The sequence below is a fragment of the Oncorhynchus mykiss genome, chromosome 28 (assembly GCF_057628025.1).
Source record: "Oncorhynchus mykiss isolate SJ-2025 chromosome 28, ASM5762802v1, whole genome shotgun sequence".
Classification (NCBI taxonomy): domain Eukaryota; kingdom Metazoa; phylum Chordata; class Actinopteri; order Salmoniformes; family Salmonidae; genus Oncorhynchus; species Oncorhynchus mykiss.
In genome coordinates this window covers 44,007,430-44,030,013 of record NC_143049.1, presented here as the reverse complement: position 1 = coordinate 44,030,013, position 22,584 = coordinate 44,007,430, and the positions used below count along the sequence as shown (strand labels likewise).

Below are 22,584 nucleotides of genomic sequence, written 5' to 3'. Positions count from 1 at the left end.
AGGGTGCTGGAGTATTGAAAGCAGGGGAGGGTGCTGGAATATTGAAACCTGGGGAGGGTGCTGGAGTATTGAAAGCAGGGGAGGCTGCTGGAGTATTGAAAACAAGAGAGGGTGCTGGTGTATTTAAACCTGGGGAGGGTGCTGGAGTATTGAAAGCAGGGGAGGGTGCTGGAGTATTGAAAACAGGGGAGGGTGCTGGAGTATTGAAACCTGGGGAGGGTGCTGGACTATTGAAAACAGGGGAGGGTGCTAGAGTATTGAAAACGGGAGGGTGCTGGAGTATTGAAAACAGAGGAGGGTGCTGGAGTATTGAAAACAGGGGAGGGTGCTGGAGTATTGTTAACAGGGGAGGGTGCTGGTAAATTGAAACCCTGGGAGGGTGCTGGAGTATTGAAAACAGGGGAGGGTGCTAGAGTATTGAAAACAGGGGAGGGTGCTGGTGTATTGAAACCTGGGGAGGGTGCTGGTGTATTGAAACCTGGGGAGGGTGCTGGAGTATTGAAAACAGGGGAGGGTGCTGGTGTATTGAAACCTGGGGAGGGTGCTGGAGTATTGAAAGCAGGGGAGGCTGCTGGAGTATTGAAAACAAGAGAGGGTGCTGGTGTATTTAAACCTGGGGAGGGTGCTGGAGTATTGAAAACGGGAGGGTGCTGGAGTATTGAAAACAGGGGAGGGTGCTGGAGTATTGTTAACAGGGGAGGGTGCTCGTAAATTGAAACCCGGGGAGGGTGCTGGAGTATTGAAAACAGGGGAGGGTGCTGGAGTATTGAAAACAGGGGATGGTGCTGGTGTATTGAAAACAGGGGAGGGTGCTAGAGTATTGAAAGCAGGGGAGGGTGCTGGAGTATTGAAAACAGGGGAGGGTGCTGGAGTATTGAAACCTGGGGAGGGTGCTGGACTATTGAAAACAGGGGAGGGTGCTAGAGTATTGAAAACGGGAGAGGGTGCTGGAATATTGAAAACAGGGGAGGGTGCTGGAGTATTGAAAACAGGGGAGGGTGCTAGAGTATTGAAAACAGGAGAGGGTGCTGGAATATTGAAACGTGTTTAGGGTGCTGGAGTATTGAAAACAGGGGGGGGGTGCTGGAGTATTGAAAACAAGGGAGGGTGATGAAGTATTGCAAACAGGAGAGGGTGCTGGAATATTGAAACCTGTGGAGGGTGCTGGATTATTGAAAACAGGGGAGGGTGCTGGATTATTGAAAACAAGGGAGGGTGATGGAGTATTGAAAACAAGGGAGGGTGCTGGTGTATTGAAAACAAGGGAGGGTGCTGGAGTATTGAAACCTGGGGAGGGTGCTGGAGTATTGAAAACAGGAGAGGGTGCTGGTGTATTGAAACCTGGGGAGGGTGCTGGAGTATTGAAAACAGGGGAGGGTGCTAGAGTATTGAAAGCAGGGGAGGGTGCTGGAATATTGAAAACAGGAGAGGGTGCTAGAGTATTGAAAACAGGGGAGGGTGCTGATGTATTGAAACCTGGGGAGGGTGCTGGACTATTGAAAACGGGAGGGTGCTGGTGTATTGAAACCTGGGGAGGGTGCTGGAATATTGAAAACAGGGGAGGGTGCTAGAGTATTGAAAACAGGGGAGGGTGCTAGTGTATTGAAAACAGGGGAGGGTGCTAGAGTATTGAAAACAGGAGAGGGTGCTGGATTTTTGAAACCTGTGGAGGGTGCTGGATTATTGAAATCAGGGGAGGGTGCTGGTGTATTGAAAACAGGAGAGGGTGCTGGAATATTGAAACCTGTGGAGGGTGCTGGAGTATTGAAAACAGGGAAGGGTGCTGGAGTATTGAAAACAGGAGCGGGTGCTGGAATATTGAAACCTGGGGAGGGTGCTGGAGTAGTGAAAACAGGGGAGGGTGCTAGAGTATTGAAAACAGGAGAGGGTGCTGGAATATTGAAACATGTGGAGGGTGCTGGAGTATTGAAAACAGGGGAGGGTGCTGGAGTATTGAAAACAAGGGAGGGTGATGGAGTATTGCAAACAGGAGAGGGTGCTGGAATATTGAAACCTGTGGAGGGTGCTGGATTATTGAAAACAGGGGAGGGTGCTGGATTATTGAAAACAAGGGAGTGTGATGGAGTATTGAAAACAAGGGAGGGTGCTGGTGTAATGAAAACAAGGGAGGGTGCTGGAGTATTGAAACCTGGGGAGGGTGCTGGAGTATTGAAAACAGGAGAGGGTGCTGGTGTATTGAAACCTGGGGAGGGTGCTGGAGTGTTGAAAACAGGGGAGGGTGCTGGAGTATTGAAAGCAGGGGAGGGTGCTGGAATATTGAAAACAGGGGAGGGTGCTAGAGTATTGAAAACAGGGGAGGGTGCTGATGTATTGAAACCTGGGGAGGTTGCTGGAGTATTGAAAATGGGAGGGTGCTGGTGTATTGAAACCTGGGGAGGGTGCTGGAATATTGAAAACAGGGGAGGGTGCTAGAGTATTGAAAGCAGGGGATGGTGCTGGAATATTGAAAACAGGAGAGGGTGCTGGAGTATTGAAAACAGGAGAGGGTGCTGGATTTTTGAAACCTGTGGAGCGTGCTGGATTATTGAAAACAGGGGAGGGTGCTGGTGTATTGGAAACTGGGGAGGGTGCTGGAGTATTGAAAACAGGGGAGGGTGCTGGAGTATTGAAAACAGGGGAGGGTGCTAGAGTATTGAAAACAGGAGAGGGTGCTGGAATATTGAAACCTGTGGAGGGTGCTGGATTATTGAAAACTGCGGAGGGTGCTGGAGTATTGAACAGGGGAGGGTGCTGGTGTATTGAACAGGGGAGGGTGCTGGTGTATTGAACAGGGGAGGGTGCTAGAGTATTGAAACCTGGGGAGGGTGCTGGAATATTGAAAACGGGAGGCTGCTAGAATATTTAAAACGGGAGGGCCATCATTTTGACCCCATCTTAATGAGATATTTTTTATATGTTTATATAATTTGTTTTGAGAATACAATGTAGCTCAGTATTTGAATGATTTATTTCATTCAGGGGTTTTTGCTCGTCTTCATCAGGGGTGCCATTAATGAAGGATCTGACTACCTGTGACATCACCAGGTTGTTGACAGCGTGTATGATGGCGCTGCCGAGAGAGGAGGCGGAGTCCATGTAGCTCATCCCTGCCAGCGAATCAGCGATCACCGTCAGATTGTGCGTGAGCGAAAACTCCACCCTCTGTTCTGACTGGCCGCCGTACTGCAGCAGGGCCACGCGGGCGTTCCTGTCGTCTGATTGGCCGTTGGCCAACGTGAGGCGGCGCGCCACATTCTCGATGAACTCCTTGGCTCGGCGGTGGTTCTCCACTCCCATCCTCTCTGACCCGTCCAGCATGAACACAAGGTCCACAGGGCGCTGGACACAGCTGGCCACCGCTGGTTCTGAAACACACACACACACACACGTTGACACGTTGAAGAGACACACGTTGAAGAGACACACACAGCTATTGGATAAACATTTGTGTATTTTCATCTATTATCGTATGAATCTGTTATTATAGAATGTATCTGTTATAGTATGTATCTATTATTATAGTATGTATATATTATAGTATGTATCTGTTATAGTATGTATCTGTTATCATAGTATGTATCTGTTATAGTATGTATCTATTATTATAGTATGTGTCTATTATTATAGTATGTATCTATTATAATATGTATATATTATAGTATGTATCTGTTATAGTATGTATCTGTTATAGTATGTATCTGTTAAAGTATGTATCTGTTATTATAGTATGTATCTGTTATAGTATGTATCTGTTAAAGTATGTATCTGTTATAGTATGTATCTATTATTATAGTATCTATCTGTTATAGTATGTATCTATTATTATAGTATGTATCTGTTATAGTATGTATCTGTTATAGTATGTATCTGTTAAAGTATGTATCTGTTATTATAGTATGTATCTGTTATAGTATGTATCTGTTATAGTATGTATCTGTTATAGTATGTAATTATTATAGTATGTATCTGTTATTATAGTATGTATCTATTATAGTATGTATCTATTATAGTATGTATCTATTATAGTATGTATCTGTTATAGTATGTATATGTTATAGTATGTATCTGTTATAGTATGTATATTTTATTATAGTATGTACCTGTTATAGTATGTATCTATTATTATAGTATGTATCTGTTAAAGTATGTATCTCTTATAGTATGTATCTGTTATAGTATGTATCTGTTATTATAGTATGTATCTGTTAAAGTATGTATCTGTTATAGTATGTATCTATTATTATAGTATCTATCTGTTATAGTATGTATCTATTATTATAGTATGTATCTGTTATAGTATGTATCTATTATAGTATGTATCTATTATTATAGTATGTATCTGTTATAGTATGTATCTGTTATAGTATGTATCTATTATTATAGTATGTATCTGTTATAGTATGTATCTATTATAGTATGTATCTGTTATAGTATGTATATTTTATTATAGTATGTATCTGTTATAGTATGTATCTATTATTATAGTATGTATCTGTTAAAGTATGTATCTGTTATAGTATGTATCTATTAAAGTATGTATCTGTTATAGTATGTATCTGTTATAGTATGTACCTGTTATAGTATGTATATTTTATTATAGTATGTATCTATTATTATAGTATGTATCTATTATTATAGTATGTATCTGTTAAAGTATGTATCTATTATAGTATGTATCTGTTATAGTATGTATCTATTATTATAGTATGTATCTGTTATAGTATGTATCTATTATTATAGTATGTATCTGTTATTATAGTATGTATCTGTTAAAGTATGTATCTGTTATAGTATGTATCTGTTAAAGTATGTATCTGTTATAGTATGTATCTGTTATAGTATGTACCTGTTATAGTATGTATCTTTTATTATAGTATGTATCTGTTAAAGTATGTATCTATTATTATAGTATGTATCTGTTATAGTATGTATCTATTATTATAGTATGTATCTATTATAGTATGTATCTGTTATAGTATGTATCTGTTAAAGTATGTATCTATTATTATAGTATGTATCTGTTATAGTATGTATATATTATAGTATGTATCTGTTAAAGTATGTATCTATTATTATAGTATGTATCTGTTATAGTATGTATATATTATAGTATGTATCTGTTATAGTATGTATCTGTTATAGTATGTATCTATTATTATAGTATGTATCTGTTATAGTATGTATCTGTTATAGTATGTATCTGTTAAAGTATGTATCTTTTATAGTATGTATCTGTTATAGTATGTATCTATTATTATAGTATGTATCTGTTATAGAATGTATATATTATAGTATGTATCTGTTATAGTATGTATATATTATAGTATGTATCTGTTATAGTATGTATCTGTTATAGTATGTATCTATTATTATAGTATGTATCTGTTATAGTATGTATCTGTTATAGTATGTATCTGTTAAAGTATGTATCTGTTATAGTATGTATCTGTTATAGTATGTATCTATTATTATAGTATGTATCTGTTATAGAATGTATATATTATAGTATGTATCTGTTATAGTATGTATATATTATAGTATGTATCTGTTATAGAATGTATATATTATAGTATGTATCTGTTATAGTATGTATATATTATAGTATGTATCTGTTATAGTATGTATATATTATAGTATGTATCTATTATTATAGTATGTATCTGTTATAGTATGTATCTGTTATAGTATGTATCTATTATTATAGTATGTATCTGTTATAGTATGTATCTATTATTATAGTATGTATCTGTTATAGTATGTATCTGTTATAGTATGTATATGTTATAGTATGTATCTGTTATAGTATGTATCTGTTATAGTATGTATCTGTTATAGTATGTATCTGTTATAGTATGTATCTGTTATAGTATGTATCTGTTATAGTATGTATCTGTTATAGTATGTAATTATTATAGTATGTATTTGTTATAGTATGTATCTGTTATAGTATGTATCTGTTATAGTATGTATCTGTTATAGTATGTATCTGTTATAGTATGTATCTGTTATAGTATGTATCTGTTATAGTATGTATCTGTTATAGTATGTATCTGTTATAGTATGTATATATTATAGTATGTATCTGTTATAGTATGTATCTGTTATCATAGTATGTATCTGTTATAGTATGTATCTATTATTATAGTATGTGTCTATTATTATAGTATGTATCTATTATAATATGTATATATTATAGTATGTATCTGTTATAGTATGTATCTGTTATAGTATGTATCTGTTAAAGTATGTATCTGTTATTATAGTATGTATCTGTTATAGTATGTATCTGTTATAGTATGTATCTGTTATAGTATGTAATTATTATAGTATGTATCTGTTATTATAGTATGTATCTGTTATAGTATGTATCTATTATAGTATGTATCTGTTATAGTATGTATATTTTATTATAGTATGTACCTGTTATAGTATGTATCTATTATTATAGTATGTATCTGTTAAAGTATGTATCTCTTATAGTATGTATCTGTTATAGTATGTATCTGTTATTATAGTATGTATCTGTTAAAGTATGTATCTGTTATAGTATGTATCTATTATTATAGTATCTATCTGTTATAGTATGTATCTATTATTATATTATGTATCTGTTATAGTATGTATCTATTATAGTATGTATCTATTATTATAGTATGTATCTGTTATAGTATGTATCTGTTATAGTATGTATCTATTATTATAGTATGTATCTGTTATAGTATGTATCTATTATAGTATGTATCTGTTATAGTATGTATATTTTATTATAGTATGTATCTGTTATAGTATGTATCTATTATTATAGTATGTATCTGTTAAAGTATGTATCTGTTATAGTATGTATCTATTAAAGTATGTATCTGTTATAGTATGTATCTGTTATAGTATGTACCTGTTATAGTATGTATATTTTATTATAGTATGTATCTATTATTATAGTATGTATCTATTATTATAGTATGTATCTGTTAAAGTATGTATCTATTATAGTATGTATCTGTTATAGTATGTATCTATTATTATAGTATGTATCTGTTATAGTATGTATCTATTATTATAGTATGTATCTGTTATAGTATGTATCTGTTATAGTATGTATCTGTTAAAGTATGTATCTTTTATAGTATGTATCTGTTATAGTATGTATCTATTATTATAGTATGTATCTGTTATAGAATGTATATATTATAGTATGTATCTGTTATAGTATGTATCTGTTATAGTATGTATCTATTATTATAGTATGTATCTGTTATAGTATGTATCTGTTATAGTATGTATCTGTTAAAGTATGTATCTTTTATAGTATGTATCTGTTATAGTATGTATCTATTATTATAGTATGTATCTGTTATAGAATGTATATATTATAGTATGTATCTGTTATAGTATGTATATATTATAGTATGTATCTGTTATAGTATGTATCTGTTATAGTATGTATCTATTATTATAGTATGTATCTGTTATAGTATGTATCTGTTATAGTATGTATCTGTTAAAGTATGTATCTGTTATAGTATGTATCTGTTATAGTATGTATCTATTATTATAGTATGTATCTGTTATAGAATGTATATATTATAGTATGTATCTGTTATAGTATGTATATATTATAGTATGTATCTGTTATAGAATGTATATATTATAGTATGTATCTGTTATAGTATGTATATATTATAGTATGTATCTGTTATAGTATGTATATATTATAGTATGTATCTATTATTATAGTATGTATCTGTTATAGTATGTATCTGTTATAGTATGTATCTATTATTATAGTATGTATCTGTTATAGTATGTATCTATTATTATAGTATGTATCTGTTATAGTATGTATCTGTTATAGTATGTATATGTTATAGTATGTATCTGTTATAGTATGTATCTGTTATAGTATGTATCTGTTATAGTATGTATCTGTTATAGTATGTATCTGTTATAGTATGTATCTGTTATAGTATGTATCTGTTATAGTATGTAATTATTATAGTATGTATTTGTTATAGTATGTATCTGTTATAGTATGTATCTGTTATAGTATGTATCTGTTATAGTATGTATCTGTTATAGTATGTATCTGTTATAGTATGTATCTGTTATAGTATGTATCTGTTATAGTATGTATCTGTTATAGTATGTATATATTATAGTATGTATCTGTTATAGTATGTATCTGTTATCATAGTATGTATCTGTTATAGTATGTATCTATTATTATAGTATGTGTCTATTATTATAGTATGTATCTATTATAATATGTATATATTATAGTATGTATCTGTTATAGTATGTATCTGTTATAGTATGTATCTGTTAAAGTATGTATCTGTTATTATAGTATGTATCTGTTATAGTATGTATCTGTTATAGTATGTATCTGTTATAGTATGTAATTATTATAGTATGTATCTGTTATTATAGTATGTATCTGTTATAGTATGTATCTATTATAGTATGTATCTGTTATAGTATGTATATTTTATTATAGTATGTACCTGTTATAGTATGTATCTATTATTATAGTATGTATCTGTTAAAGTATGTATCTCTTATAGTATGTATCTGTTATAGTATGTATCTGTTATTATAGTATGTATCTGTTAAAGTATGTATCTGTTATAGTATGTATCTATTATTATAGTATCTATCTGTTATAGTATGTATCTATTATTATAGTATGTATCTGTTATAGTATGTATCTATTATAGTATGTATCTATTATTATAGTATGTATCTGTTATAGTATGTATCTGTTATAGTATGTATCTGTTATTATAGTATGTATCTGTTATAGTATGTATCTATTATAGTATGTATCTGTTATAGTATGTATATTTTATTATAGTATGTATCTGTTATAGTATGTATCTATTATTATAGTATGTATCTGTTAAAGTATGTATCTGTTATAGTATGTATCTATTAAAGTATGTATCTGTTATAGTATGTATCTGTTATAGTATGTACCTGTTATAGTATGTATATTTTATTATAGTATGTATCTATTATTATAGTATGTATCTATTATTATAGTATGTATCTGTTAAAGTATGTATCTATTATAGTATGTATCTGTTATAGTATGTATCTATTATTATAGTATGTATCTGTTATAGTATGTATCTATTATTATAGTATGTATCTGTTATTATAGTATGTATCTGTTAAAGTATGTATCTGTTATAGTATGTACCTGTTATAGTATGTATCTTTTATTATAGTATGTATCTGTTAAAGTATGTATCTATTATTATAGTATGTATCTGTTATAGTATGTATCTATTATTATAGTATGTATCTATTATAGTATGTATCTGTTATAGTATGTATCTGTTAAAGTATGTATCTATTATTATAGTATGTATCTGTTATAGTATGTATATATTATAGTATGTATCTGTTAAAGTATGTATCTATTATTATAGTATGTATCTGTTATAGTATGTATATATTATAGTATGTATCTGTTATAGTATGTATATATTATAGTATGTATCTGTTATAGTATGTATCTATTATTATAGTATGTATCTATTATAGTATGTATCTGTTATAGTATGTATCTGTTAAAGTATGTATCTATTATTATAGTATGTATCTGTTATAGTATGTATATTTTATTATAGTATGTATCTGTTATAGTATGTATCTATTATTATAGTATGTATCTGTTATAGTATGTATCTGTTATAGTATGTATCTGTTAAAGTATGTATCTTTTATAGTATGTATCTGTTATAGTATGTATATATTATAGTATGTATCTGTTATAGTATGTATATATTATAGTATGTATCTGTTAAAGTATGTATCTATTATTATAGTATGTATCTGTTATAGTATGTATATATTATAGTATGTATCTGTTATAGTATGTATCTGTTAAAGTATGTATCTATTATTATAGTATGTATCTGTTATAGTATGTATATATTATAGTATGTATCTGTTATAGTATGTATATATTATAGTATATATCTGTTAAAGTATGTATATATTATAGTATGTATATGTTAAAGTATGTATCTATTATTATAGTATGTATCTGTTATAGTATGTATATATTATAGTATGTATCTGTTATAGTATGTATCTGTTATAGTATGTATCTATTATTATAGTATGTATCTGTTATAGTATGTATCTGTTATAGTATGTATCTGTTATAGTATGTATCTGTTAAAGTATGTATCTGTTATAGTATGTATCTGTTATAGTATGTATCTATTATTATAGTATGTATCTGTTATAGTATGTATATATTATAGTATGTATCTGTTATAGTATGTATATATTATAGTATGTATCTGTTATAGTATGTATCTATTATTATAGTATGTATCTATTATAGTATGTATCTATTATAGTATGTATCTATTATAGTATGTATCTGTTATAGTATGTATCTGTTAAAGTATGTATCTATTATTATAGTATGTATCTGTTATAGTATGTATATATTATAGTATGTATCTGTTAAAGTATGTATATATTATAGTATGTATCTGTTAAAGTATGTATCTATTATTATAGTATGTATCTGTTATAGTATGTATATATTATTATAGTATGTATATGTTATAGTATGTATCTGTTATAGTATGTATCTATTATTATAGTATGTATCTGTTAAAGTATGTATATATTATAGTATGTATCTGTTAAAGTATGTATCTATTATTATAGTATGTATCTGTTATAGTATGTATCTATTATTATAGTATGTATCTGTTATAGTATGTATCCGTTAGAGTATGTATCTATTATTATAGTATGTATCTGTTATAGTATGTATCTATTATTATAGTATGTACCTGTTATAGTATGTATCTATTATTATAGTATGTATATGTTATAGTATGTATCTGTTATAGTATGTATCTGTTATAGTATGTATCTGTTATAGTATGTATCTGTTATTATAGTATGTATATGTTATAGTATGTATCTATTATTATAGTATGTATATGTTATAGTATGTATCTGTTAGAGTATGTATCTATTATTATAGTATGTATATGTTATAGTATGTATCTGTTATAGTATGTATCTGTTATAGTATGTAATTATTATAGTATGTATCTGTTATTATAGTATGTATCTATTATAGTATGTATCTATTATAGTATGTATCTATTATAGTATGTATCTGTTATAGTATGTATATGTTATAGTATGTATCTGTTATAGTATGTATCTGTTATAGTATGTATCTGTTATAGTATGTATCTATTATTATAGTATGTATATGTTATAGTATGTATCTATTATTATAGTATGTATATGTTATAGTATGTATCTATTATTATAGTATGTATCTGTTATAGTATGTATCTGTTATAGTATGTATCTGTTATAGTATGTATCTATTATTATAGTATGTATATGTTATAGTATGTATCTATTATTATAGTATGTATATGTTATAGTATGTATCTGTTAGAGTATGTATCTATTATTATAGTATGTATCTGTTATAGTATGTATATATTATTATAGTATCTGTTATAGTATGTATCTATTATTATAGTATGTATCTGTTATAGTATGTATCTGTTATAGTATGTATCTGTTATAGTATGTATCTATTATAGTATGTATCTATTATAGTATGTATCTGTTATAGTATGTAATTATTATAGTATGTATCTGTTATAGTATGTATCTATTATAGTATGTATCTGTTATAGTATGTATCTATTATAGTATGTATCTATTATAGTATGTATCTGTTATAGTATGTAATTATTATAGTATGTATCTGTTATAGTATGTATATATTATAGTATGTATATATTATAGTATGTATCTGTTAAAGTATGTATATATTATAGTATGTAGATGTTATAGTATGTATCTGTTATAGTATGTATCTGTTATAGTATGTATCTGTTATAGTATGTATCTATTATAGTATGTATCTGTTATAGTATGTATCTGTTATAGTATGTATCTGTTATAGTATGTATCTGTTATAGTATGTATATATTATAGTATGTATCTATTATTATAGTATGTATATGTTATAGTATGTATCTGTTATAGTATGTATCTATTATTATAGTATGTATATGTTATAGTATGTATCTGTTATAGTATGTATCTATTATAGTATGTATCTGTTATAGTATGTATCTATTATAGTATGTATCTATTATAGTATGTATCTGTTATAGTATGTAATTATTATAGTATGTATCTGTTATAGTATGTATCTGTTATAGTATGTATCTGTTATAGTATGTATCTATTATAGTATGTATCTATTATTATAGTATGTATCTGTTATAGTATGTATCTATTATAGTATGTATCTATTATAGTATGTATCTATTATTATAGTATGTATATGTTATAGTATGTATCTGTTATAGTATGTATCTATTATTATAGTATGTATATGTTATAGTATGTATCTGTTATAGTATGTATCTATTATAGTATGTATATGTTATAGTATGTATCTGTTATAGTATGTATCTGTTATAGTATGTATCTGTTATAGTATGTATCTGTTATAGTATGTATCTATTATAGTATGTATCTATTATTATAGTATGTATCTGTTATAGTATGTATCTGTTATAGTATGTATATATTATTATAGTATCTGTTATAGTATGTATCTGTTATAGTATGTATCTGTTATAGTATGTATCTATTATTATAGTATGTATCTGTTATAGTATGTATCTGTTATAGTATGTATCTATTATAGTATGTATCTATTATTATAGTATGTATCTGTTATAGTATGTATCTGTTATAGTATGTATCTATTATAGTATGTATCTATTATTATAGTATGTATCTGTTATAGTATGTATCTGTTATAGTATGTATCTGTTATAGTATGTATCTGTTATAGTATGTATCTATTATAGTATGTATCTATTATTATAGTATGTATCTGTTATAGTATGTATCTGTTATAGTATGTATCTGTTATAGTATGTATCTGTTATAGTATGTATCTATTATAGTATGTATCTGTTATTATAGTATGTATCTGTTATAGTATCTATCTGTTATAGTATGTATCTGTTATAGTATGTATATATTATTATAGTATCTGTTATAGTATGTATCTGTTATAGTATGTATCTGTTATAGTATGTATCTGTTATAGTATGTATCTATTATAGTATGTATCTATTATTATAGTATGTATCTGTTATAGTATGTATCTATTATTATAGTATCTGTTATAGTATGTATCTGTTATAGTATGTATCTATTATTATAGTATGTATCTGTTATAGTATGTATATATTATTATAGTATCTGTTATAGTATGTATCTGTTATAGTATGTATCTATTATAGTATGTATCTATTATAGTATGTATCTATTATTATAGTATGTATCTGTTATAGTATGTATATATTATTATAGTATCTGTTATAGTATGTATCTGTTATAGTATGTATCTGTTATAGTATGTATCTATTATAGTATGTATCTATTATTATAGTATGTATCTGTTATAGTATGTATCTGTTATAGTATGTATATGTTATAGTATGTATCTGTTATAGTATGTATCTATTATTATAGTATGTATCTGTTATAGTATGTATATATTATTATAGTATCTGTTATAGTATGTATCTGTTAAAGTATATATCTGTTATAGTATGTATCTATTATTATAGTATGTATCTGTTATAGTATGTATCTGTTATAGTATGTATCTGTTATAGTATGTATCTGTTAAAGTATATATCTGTTAAAGTATGTATCTGTTATAGTATGTATCTGTTATAGTATGTATCAGAATGATCTTACCAGTTTTACAGGGAAGGTCAGGACACACGATCACAGGGTCTAAGAGAGAAGTATTCATCATTTATCTCTGTTATACAAGTACTATGTGTACAAGAGAATGTGTGTGTTTAGGTGTGTGTGTGTGTGTACCTGGGCAGAGCACGGTCTCTATCTTGTCGATGAACTCCTCTGCCACCAGATCAGCGAAGCGCCTCATCCCCAGCACCCTACCGTCTCTCTGACAGGCTATACTCTTCAGGCTCTCATTCTCCTCTATCTGGTCAAACATGTCCCCTATACCTATAGCGCTCACGTCCACACTGGGGTCGCTGCTCACACACACACACACACACACACACACACAAATCATAAGATAGGTGGCACACACAGCTGATAAAACATGTGTCCCCCCTCGACACACACACACACACACACACACACACACACACACAGCTCCAGCTCCCGGGTCTGGTACCTGCAGAGGTATGTGAGCAGTGAGTCATCGTCCCTGGGGTCGAACCGTCCGTCTGTGATGACCACCACGGTGACGTTGGCTTTAGCTCGGCGGCTGTCCTTGATCAAGTGGTCGTAGGCATACTTCAGCGCTGACGGGGTCCACGTCCCCCCGGCTATCCACTCCAGACGCTTCACCGCATCCTACAGACAGACGGACAGGGTGGGAAGGTGTTAGCCCACTGAGCTCGGGGAGTTAATGCAAGTCTTCAGGTCTCATCCTGCAAAGGGTCGGGCCGAGAGAGGGCGGGGGTGTGGGTGTTTATGTCTCAGTCTGGGTTCGAAGGTCAAACTCAGGCGATCTGAATACCACAAGACTGTGTCGCCCGCTGAGCTAAAGCCTTGGCATTAACTCGGGGAGCTAATACAAGTCTTCAGTTGTCAGGTAATGTTAGACTTGTGTGTCGCTCCACTTCAAGACAGACAGGGAGTCACATATTGTTGGTATATAGTTTATTATTATTATAGTACTTTGAGGTAGAGGTCACATATTATTGGTATATAGTTTATTATTGTTATTATTGTTATAGTACCTTGAAGTAGGACGATTAAATCCTATATGCTAATCGTCCTCCTAAAGGTAGGCTAAATCCTATATGCTAATCGTCCTCCTACGGCTAAATCCTATATGTTAATCGTCCTCCTACGGCTAAATCCTATATGCTAATCGTCCTCCTACGGCTAAATCCTATATGCTAATCGTCCTCCTACGGCTAAATCCTATATGCTAATCGTCCTCCTACGGCTAAATCCTATATGCTAATCGTCCTCCTAAAGGTAGGCTAAATCCTATATGCTAATCGTCCTCCTACGGCTAAATCCTATATGCTAATCGTCCTCCTAAAGGTAGGCTAAATCCTATATGATAATCGTCCTCCTAAAGGTAGGCTAAATCCAATATGCTAATCGTCCTCCTAAAGGTAGGCTAAATCCAATATGCTAATCGTCCTCCTAAAGGTAGGCTAAATCCAATATGCTAATCGTCCTCCTAAAGGTAGGCTAAATCCAATATGCTAATCGTCCTCCTAAAGGTAGGCTAAATCCAATATGCTAATCGTCCTCCTAAAGGTAGGCTAAATCCTATATGCTATATGCTAGTAGCCTGTCCACGCGTTTTCCTTTTCAATGATGATCACATTTTTTGATTGCACCTCGACTCCACTTCTTTTCTATTTATTTTTTTATTGAACCTTTATTTAACTTTACATTATCAATATGTATTTACAGACACAGTAGTAAACTATAGTCTAATAGTCTCAAATTAATTTCCTAGGAAATATAACTGCCAGTGATTCGTAGGCAGCCTACTCTATTTCAATGAGAGGAGCCCTACTAGGAGAGGAGAGGTAGCCGCAGCAGAGGTTGAAGCAGCGAATGCTGAGTGTGAATAAGGTGACAAAGGTTTTAATACAAAAGGCTAACGGCGTTTCCAAATTATCTGCGGGACAACAAAAAATATTTAACTCCCAAAGACAAATGTCTGACTCGCTCGCCGGCAGCGTGAAAAATGCAGAGCTACAACGAGTTCTGTCGGACCCACCAGGCAGCCCTCTACCTTGAAGCCACAATTGGGGCGGCAGGGTAGCCTAGTGGTTAGAGCGTTGGACTAGTAACCGGAAGGTTTCAAGTTCAAACCCCCGAGCTGACAAGGTACAAATCTGTCGTTCTGCCCCTGAACAGGCAGTTAAACCCACTAGGCCGTCATTGAAAATAAAAAATAAATAAAAATTCACATACCTTGAAGGCAGACAGGGAGTCGATCTTGGAGTCATTGAGCCTGATGGCCTGGAAGGTTCCACTGTGACTGTACTGTACCACCCCCACTCTGGTACCTGCCGGAGTCACCAGGGAGAAAATACTTTACATTCTACACAATCGGTACTAGCAGGAGAAGTTATCTGGGTGTAAAAAAAATAAATTGTTTTGAGTGAATCTGAACTAACACTGCACAAATAAGCCTAAGGTCGTAGTGTGTGTGTGTGTACCTGTCTCTGAGTTGGGGTCCTTGGCCATAGATCCCAGTCTGTTGATGGTGTTGATCACAAAGTTCTTCTCCAGAGTGAAGTTGGCGAGACCAACGGACTCTGAGCTGTCAATCACAAACACGATGTCCAGCGCCCCACACCGCTTCTCACAGTCTGCACGGACAACACAGTACAGGGGTTAATGGTGTGTTTGTCTGCTTTCTCACAGTCTGCACGGACAACACAGTACAGGGGTTAACGGTGTGTTCGTCTGCTTTCTCACAGTCTGCACGGACAACACAGTACAGGGGTTAATGGTGTGTTCGTCTGCTTTCTCACAGTCTGCACGGACAACACAGTACAGGGTTAACGGTGTGTTCGTCTGCTTTCTCACAGTCTGCACGGACAACACAGTACAGGGGTTAACGGTGTGTTCATCTGCTTTCTCACAGTCTGCACGGACAACACAGTACAGGGTTACAGGGGTTAACGGTGTGTTCATCTGCTTTCTCACAGTCTGCACGGACAACACAGTACAGGGTTACAGGGGTTAACGGTGTGTTCATCTGCTTTCTCACAGTCCGCACGGACAACACAGTACAGGGGTTAACGGTGTGTTCGTCTGCTTTCTCACAGTCTGCACGGACAACACAGTACAGGGGTTAACGGTGTGTTCATCTGCTTTCTCACAGTCTGCACGGACAACACAGTACAGGGGTTAACGGTGTGTTCATCTGCTTTCTCACAGTCTGCACGGACAACACAGTACAGGGGTTAACGGTGTGTTCGTCTGCTTTCTCACAGTCTGCACGGACAACACAGTACAGGGGTTAACGGTGCTTAGCGACTGCCGCTTCTTCTTTGTTCGGCTCATGTTACGTTAATTACGTTAACCACTATTATTGAGTCCATGCAACTTATTATGCAAAATGTTTACTCCTGAACTCATTTAGGCTTACCATAACAAAGGGGTTGAATACTCATTGACTCAAGATATTTCAGCTTTTAATGTTACATTTTTTTTTTCTACAAACATAATTCCACTTTGACATTATGGGTTATTGTGTGTAGATCAATGACACAAATTCTCAATTGAATCCATTTTAAATTCAGGCTGTATCACAACTAAATGTGGAAAAAGTCAAGGGCTGTGAATTGTTTCTGAAGGCTCTGTAGTCCATGAGTTTGGTGATATTTGAAGGTAATTGAAGGGAGTTTTAAACCGAGTGATAAACTGGTTGGTATTTTCACCATTTTAAGTAATAGAGGTTCACTAGGATGCTAATGGTTTTACATGTAAGCAAAGTGAACAAGATGGCACACACACTTTTTAGACTCTTTCAACAATATTTTTTTAGCTCCTATTGGGTTTATTTTCTATAAACGAAGGCTCACTTAACTTCAGGTAAAATATGTACACATGCAAAGTGAAGATAGAATGTGTTAAACATGTTTATTTGAAAGAAAATAGCATTTAACAGTTCGCTAGCATTATGCTAACAGGAAATGTGTTTTGCTAAGCGCTAGCTAGCTCTAGGCTATTGGGTTTCCGGTATCCTTGTCGCATGTGTTGGTTAATAATGGGACGTTTCTAGCGTTGTTTAACACAAAGCCGTGTGTAGCTTTATGGAAATTGACACTGCTAGTACACTGAGCTCTCTATAATGTAATGTTAACCTTTATGGTCCAATTTGACGGTTTTACACGACAAATAGCTGTTGTTGTTGTACACTCGCTTCTATACTGATTGAATAGTCTTAGGTTATACGCACTAGTTATTTGACTGTTACTGAGGTAATTAGCGGATTCTGCAGATGTATGGAGATAGCTTTTTGAACTTGACGCCTTCATTTTTTGTAATGTGAAAAATACTACAATGCACTTGTAATGACAAAACATGAAAAAAATAAAAGTACTGTAAAATTTAATACATATTGGAGTAATACTAATACTGAAATTAATATTAATACTGAAATTAATATTAATACTGAAATTAATACTAATACTGAAATTAATACTAATACTGAAATTAATATTAATACTGAAATTCATATTAATACTGAAATTCATATTAATACTGAAATTAATACTAATACTGAAATTAATATTAATACTGAAATTAATATTAATACTGAAATTCATATTAATACTGAAATTCATATTGATACTGAAATTAATATTAATACTGAAATTCATACTAATACTGAAATTCATACTAGTACTAATACTGAAATTCATACTAATATTAATACTGAAATTAATATTAATACTGAAATTAATATTAATACTGAAATTAATATTAATACTGAAATTAATACTAATACTGAAATTAATATTAATACTGAAATTAATATTAACACTGAAATTCATACTAATACTGAAATTCATACTAGTACTAATACTGAAATTCATACTAATATTAATACTGAAATTAATATTAATACTGAAATTAATATTAATACTGAAATTAATATTAATACTGAAATTAATACTAAAATTCATACTAATACTGAAATTAATATTAATACTGCAATTCATTTTAATACTGAAGTTCATACTAATACTGAAATTCATATTAATACTGAAATTCATATTAATACTGAAATTCATACTAATACTGAAATTCATACTAATACTGAAATTAATATTAATACTGAAATTAATATTAATACTGAAATTAATATTAATACTGAAATTCATATTAATACTGAAATTAATATTAATACTGAAATTCATACTAATACTGAAATTCATACTAATACTAATACTGAAATTCATACTAATATTAATACTGAAATTCATATTAATACTGGAATTAATATTAATACTGAAATTAATATTAACACTGAAATTAATATTAACACTGAAATTAATATTAATACTGAAATTCATATTAATACTGAAATTCATACTAATATTAATACTGAAATTAATATTAACACTGAAATTAATATTAACACTGAAATTAATATTAATACTGAAATGCATACTAATACTGAAATTCATACTAATACTAATACTGAAATTCATACTAATACTAATACTGAAATTCATACTAATACTAAAATTAATATAAATACTGCAATTCATACTAATACTAAAATTAATATAAATACTGAAATTCATATTAATACTAAAATTAATATGAATACTGAAATTCATATTAATACTAATACTGAAATTCATACTAATACTGAAATGAATGCTAATACTAAAATTAATATAAATACTGCAATTCATACTAATACTAACATTAATATAAATACTGAAATTCATACTAATACTGAAATTAATGCTAATACTAATACTGAAATTAATATGAATACTAATACTGAAATTAATACTAATACTGAAATTAATACTAATACTGAAATTAATATGAATTCTGAAATTCATACTAATACTGAAATTCATACTAATACTAATACTGAAATTCATACTAATACTGAAATTCATAATAATACTAAAATTAATATAAATACTGCAATTCATACTAATACTAAAATTAATATAAATACTGAAATTCATATTAATACTAATACTGAAATTCATACTAATACTGAAATTAATGCTACTACTAAAATTAATATAAATACTGAAATGAATGCTAATACTAATACTGAAATTAATATGAATACTAATACTGAAATTAATACTAATGCTGAAATTAATACTAATACTGATATTAATACTATTAATGAAATTAATACTAATACTGAAATTAATACTAATGCTGAAATTCGTACTAGTACTGAAATTAATACTAATACTGAAATTAATGCTAATACTGAAATTAATGCTAATACTGAAATTAATGCTAATACTGAAATTAGTGCTAATACTAATATTAATACTAATACTGAAATTAATGATAACCCCGAAATTCATACTTATACTAATAATGAAATTCATACTAATACTGAAATTAATACTAATACTGAAATTCATATGGAAATTAATACAATACTGAAATTAATACTAATACTGACATTAATACTAATACTGAAATTAATACTAATATTAATACCAATATTGTTCGCCTCGTCATTCCACCCTGTTAATTCAGGGCCATTATCTGCTGACCAAGTCTCAGTCGGAGGCATGTGACACGTGGATTTCAGGCTGTTGTGTGTGTGTTTTGTGTGAATGTGTGTGTGTGTGTGTGTCTGAATAACTCACCACAGCAGCCACAGGTCTCTCTGATGTAGTTCATAACATCACATTCCTACAATGAAAACATCACATTTCATCACAAGACCTTTCTCTGAGAGGGATGACAAAAGAGGGATAGAGGGGATTTAGAGGATAGAGGAATGGAGAGAGAGGGATAAAGGGGATTGAGGGATAAGGAGAGGGGAGAGAGGGATAGAGGGATAGAGGGAGGGGTGATAGAGGGATAGGGGGGATAGATGGATAGAGGGGTAGAGGGGATAGATGGATAGGGGGGATAGAGTGAGGGGGGTAGATGGATAGAGGGGGAGAGGGATAGGGGGGAGATGGAGAGGGGATAGAGGGGGAGAGGGATAGAGGGGGATAGATGGAGAGGGGATAGAGGGGATAGATGGATAGAGGGGATAGATGGATGGGGGGATAGAGTGAGGGGGGGATAGATGGATAGAGGGGGAGAGGGATAGAGGGGGAGAGGGATGGGGGGATAGATGGAGAGGGGATAGAGGGGTAGAGGAGATAGATTGGGTAGAGGGAGAGGGGATAGAGGAGTAGAGTGAGAGGGGATAGAGGTTCTTACTGTTAGGCCGGGATCTCCCTCAGGACCTGGATCTCCCTGTAGAGAGAAAGGAGATGCTTTCATACACAGATTATAACACACACACACACACACACTCAAACACACTCACACACACTCACTCACTCGAACACACTCACACACTCGAACACACTCACACACACTCACTCACTCGAACACACTCACTCACTCGAACACACTCACACACTCGAACACACTCACACACACTCACTCACTCGAACACACTCACACACTCGAACACACTCACACACTCGAACACACTCAAACACACACACACCGTGTGGAAGTACTGTCTGTGTGTATGTGTGTGTGTGTGTGTGTGTGTGTGTGTATGCGCGTGTGTGTGTGTGTGTCTGTGTGTGTGTGTGTGTGTGTGTGTATGCGCGTGTGTGTGTGTGTGTGTGTATGCGTGTGTGTGTGTGTGTGTATGTGTGTGTGTGTCTGTGTGTGTGTCTGTGTGTGTGTGTCTGTGTGTGTATGCGCGTGTGTGTGTCTGTGTGCGTGTGTGTGTGTCTGTGTGTGTGTCTGTGTGTGTATGCGCGTGTGTGTGTCTGTGTGTGTGTGTCTGTGTGTGTGTCTGTGTGCGTGTCTCTGTGTGTGTGCGTGGGTGCTTGTGTACGTACGTCTCGTCCACCCACTCCTCTTGGTCCTCTGAATCCAGGTTCTCCCTGAGGCCCTGGTTCTCCCTCCTCTCCAGAGGTTCCCTTTCCCCCTGGTCCTCCCTTGGGGCCACAGTCTCCTCTGCCTCCTCTGGGCCCTGGACCGCCCTTCTCCCCACGTTCACCCTGAATACACACAGGGTCAGACGGTGTGTTAGAGAGAGTGTTAGGCTGTTAGGGAGTGTGTGTGTGTCAGGGAACCATCCTACTCAATAAACTATACTAAATATATTCAAATATATTCACCAAATACATAAGTGGATGTGATGAGCTGTAAACAGACCCAGAGTCACTGGGTGTGATGAGCTGTAAACAGACCCAGAGCCACTGGGTGTGATGAGCTGTAAACAGACCCAGAGCCACTGGGTGTGATGAGCTGTAAACAGACCCAGAGCCACTGGGTGTGATGAGCTGTAAATAGACCCAGAGCCACTGGGTGTGATGAGCTGTAAACAGACCCAGAGCCACTGGGTGTGATGAGCTGTAAACAGACCCAGAGCCACTGGGTGTGATGAGCTGTAAACAGACCCAGAGCCACTGGGTGTGATGAGCTGTAAACAGACCCAGAGCCACTGGGTGTGATGAGCTGTAAACAGACCCAGAGTCACTGGGTGTGATGAGCTGTAAACAGACCCAGAGCCACTGGGTGTGATGAGCTGTAAACAGACCCAGAGCCACTGGGTGTGATGAGCTGTAAACAGACCCAGAGCCACTGGGTGTGATGAGCTGTAAACAGACCCAGAGTCACTGGGTGTGATGAGCTGTAAACAGACCCAGAGCCACTGGGTGTGATGAGCTGTAAACAGACCCAGAGCCACTGGGTGTGATGAGCTGTAAACAGACCCAGAGCCACTGGGTGTGATGAGCTGTAAACAGACCCAGAGCCACTGGGTGTGATGAGCTGTAAACA

At 32.7% G+C, this 22,584-nt stretch overlaps 1 protein-coding gene across 1 annotated transcript in view; it reads right to left on the bottom strand.

The window, feature by feature from the left end:
• LOC110508269 (collagen alpha-2(VI) chain) overlaps nt 1–22,584 on the bottom strand; it is a 47,769-nt gene that overhangs the window by 1,764 nt on the left and 23,421 nt on the right. The window contains exons 19-27 of the mRNA XM_036966129.2: nt 21,639–21,800; nt 20,998–21,033; nt 20,430–20,475; nt 16,272–16,424; nt 16,024–16,118; nt 14,249–14,430; nt 13,924–14,102; nt 13,795–13,833; nt 3,031–3,365 (exon numbers count right to left, since the gene is read on the bottom strand). Of these exons, the coding sequence (XP_036822024.1) occupies nt 3,031–3,365; nt 13,795–13,833; nt 13,924–14,102; nt 14,249–14,430; nt 16,024–16,118; nt 16,272–16,424; nt 20,430–20,475; nt 20,998–21,033; nt 21,639–21,800 (1,227 nt within the window). The remainder of the gene's footprint in view (nt 1–3,030; nt 3,366–13,794; nt 13,834–13,923; nt 14,103–14,248; nt 14,431–16,023; nt 16,119–16,271; nt 16,425–20,429; nt 20,476–20,997; nt 21,034–21,638; nt 21,801–22,584) is intronic.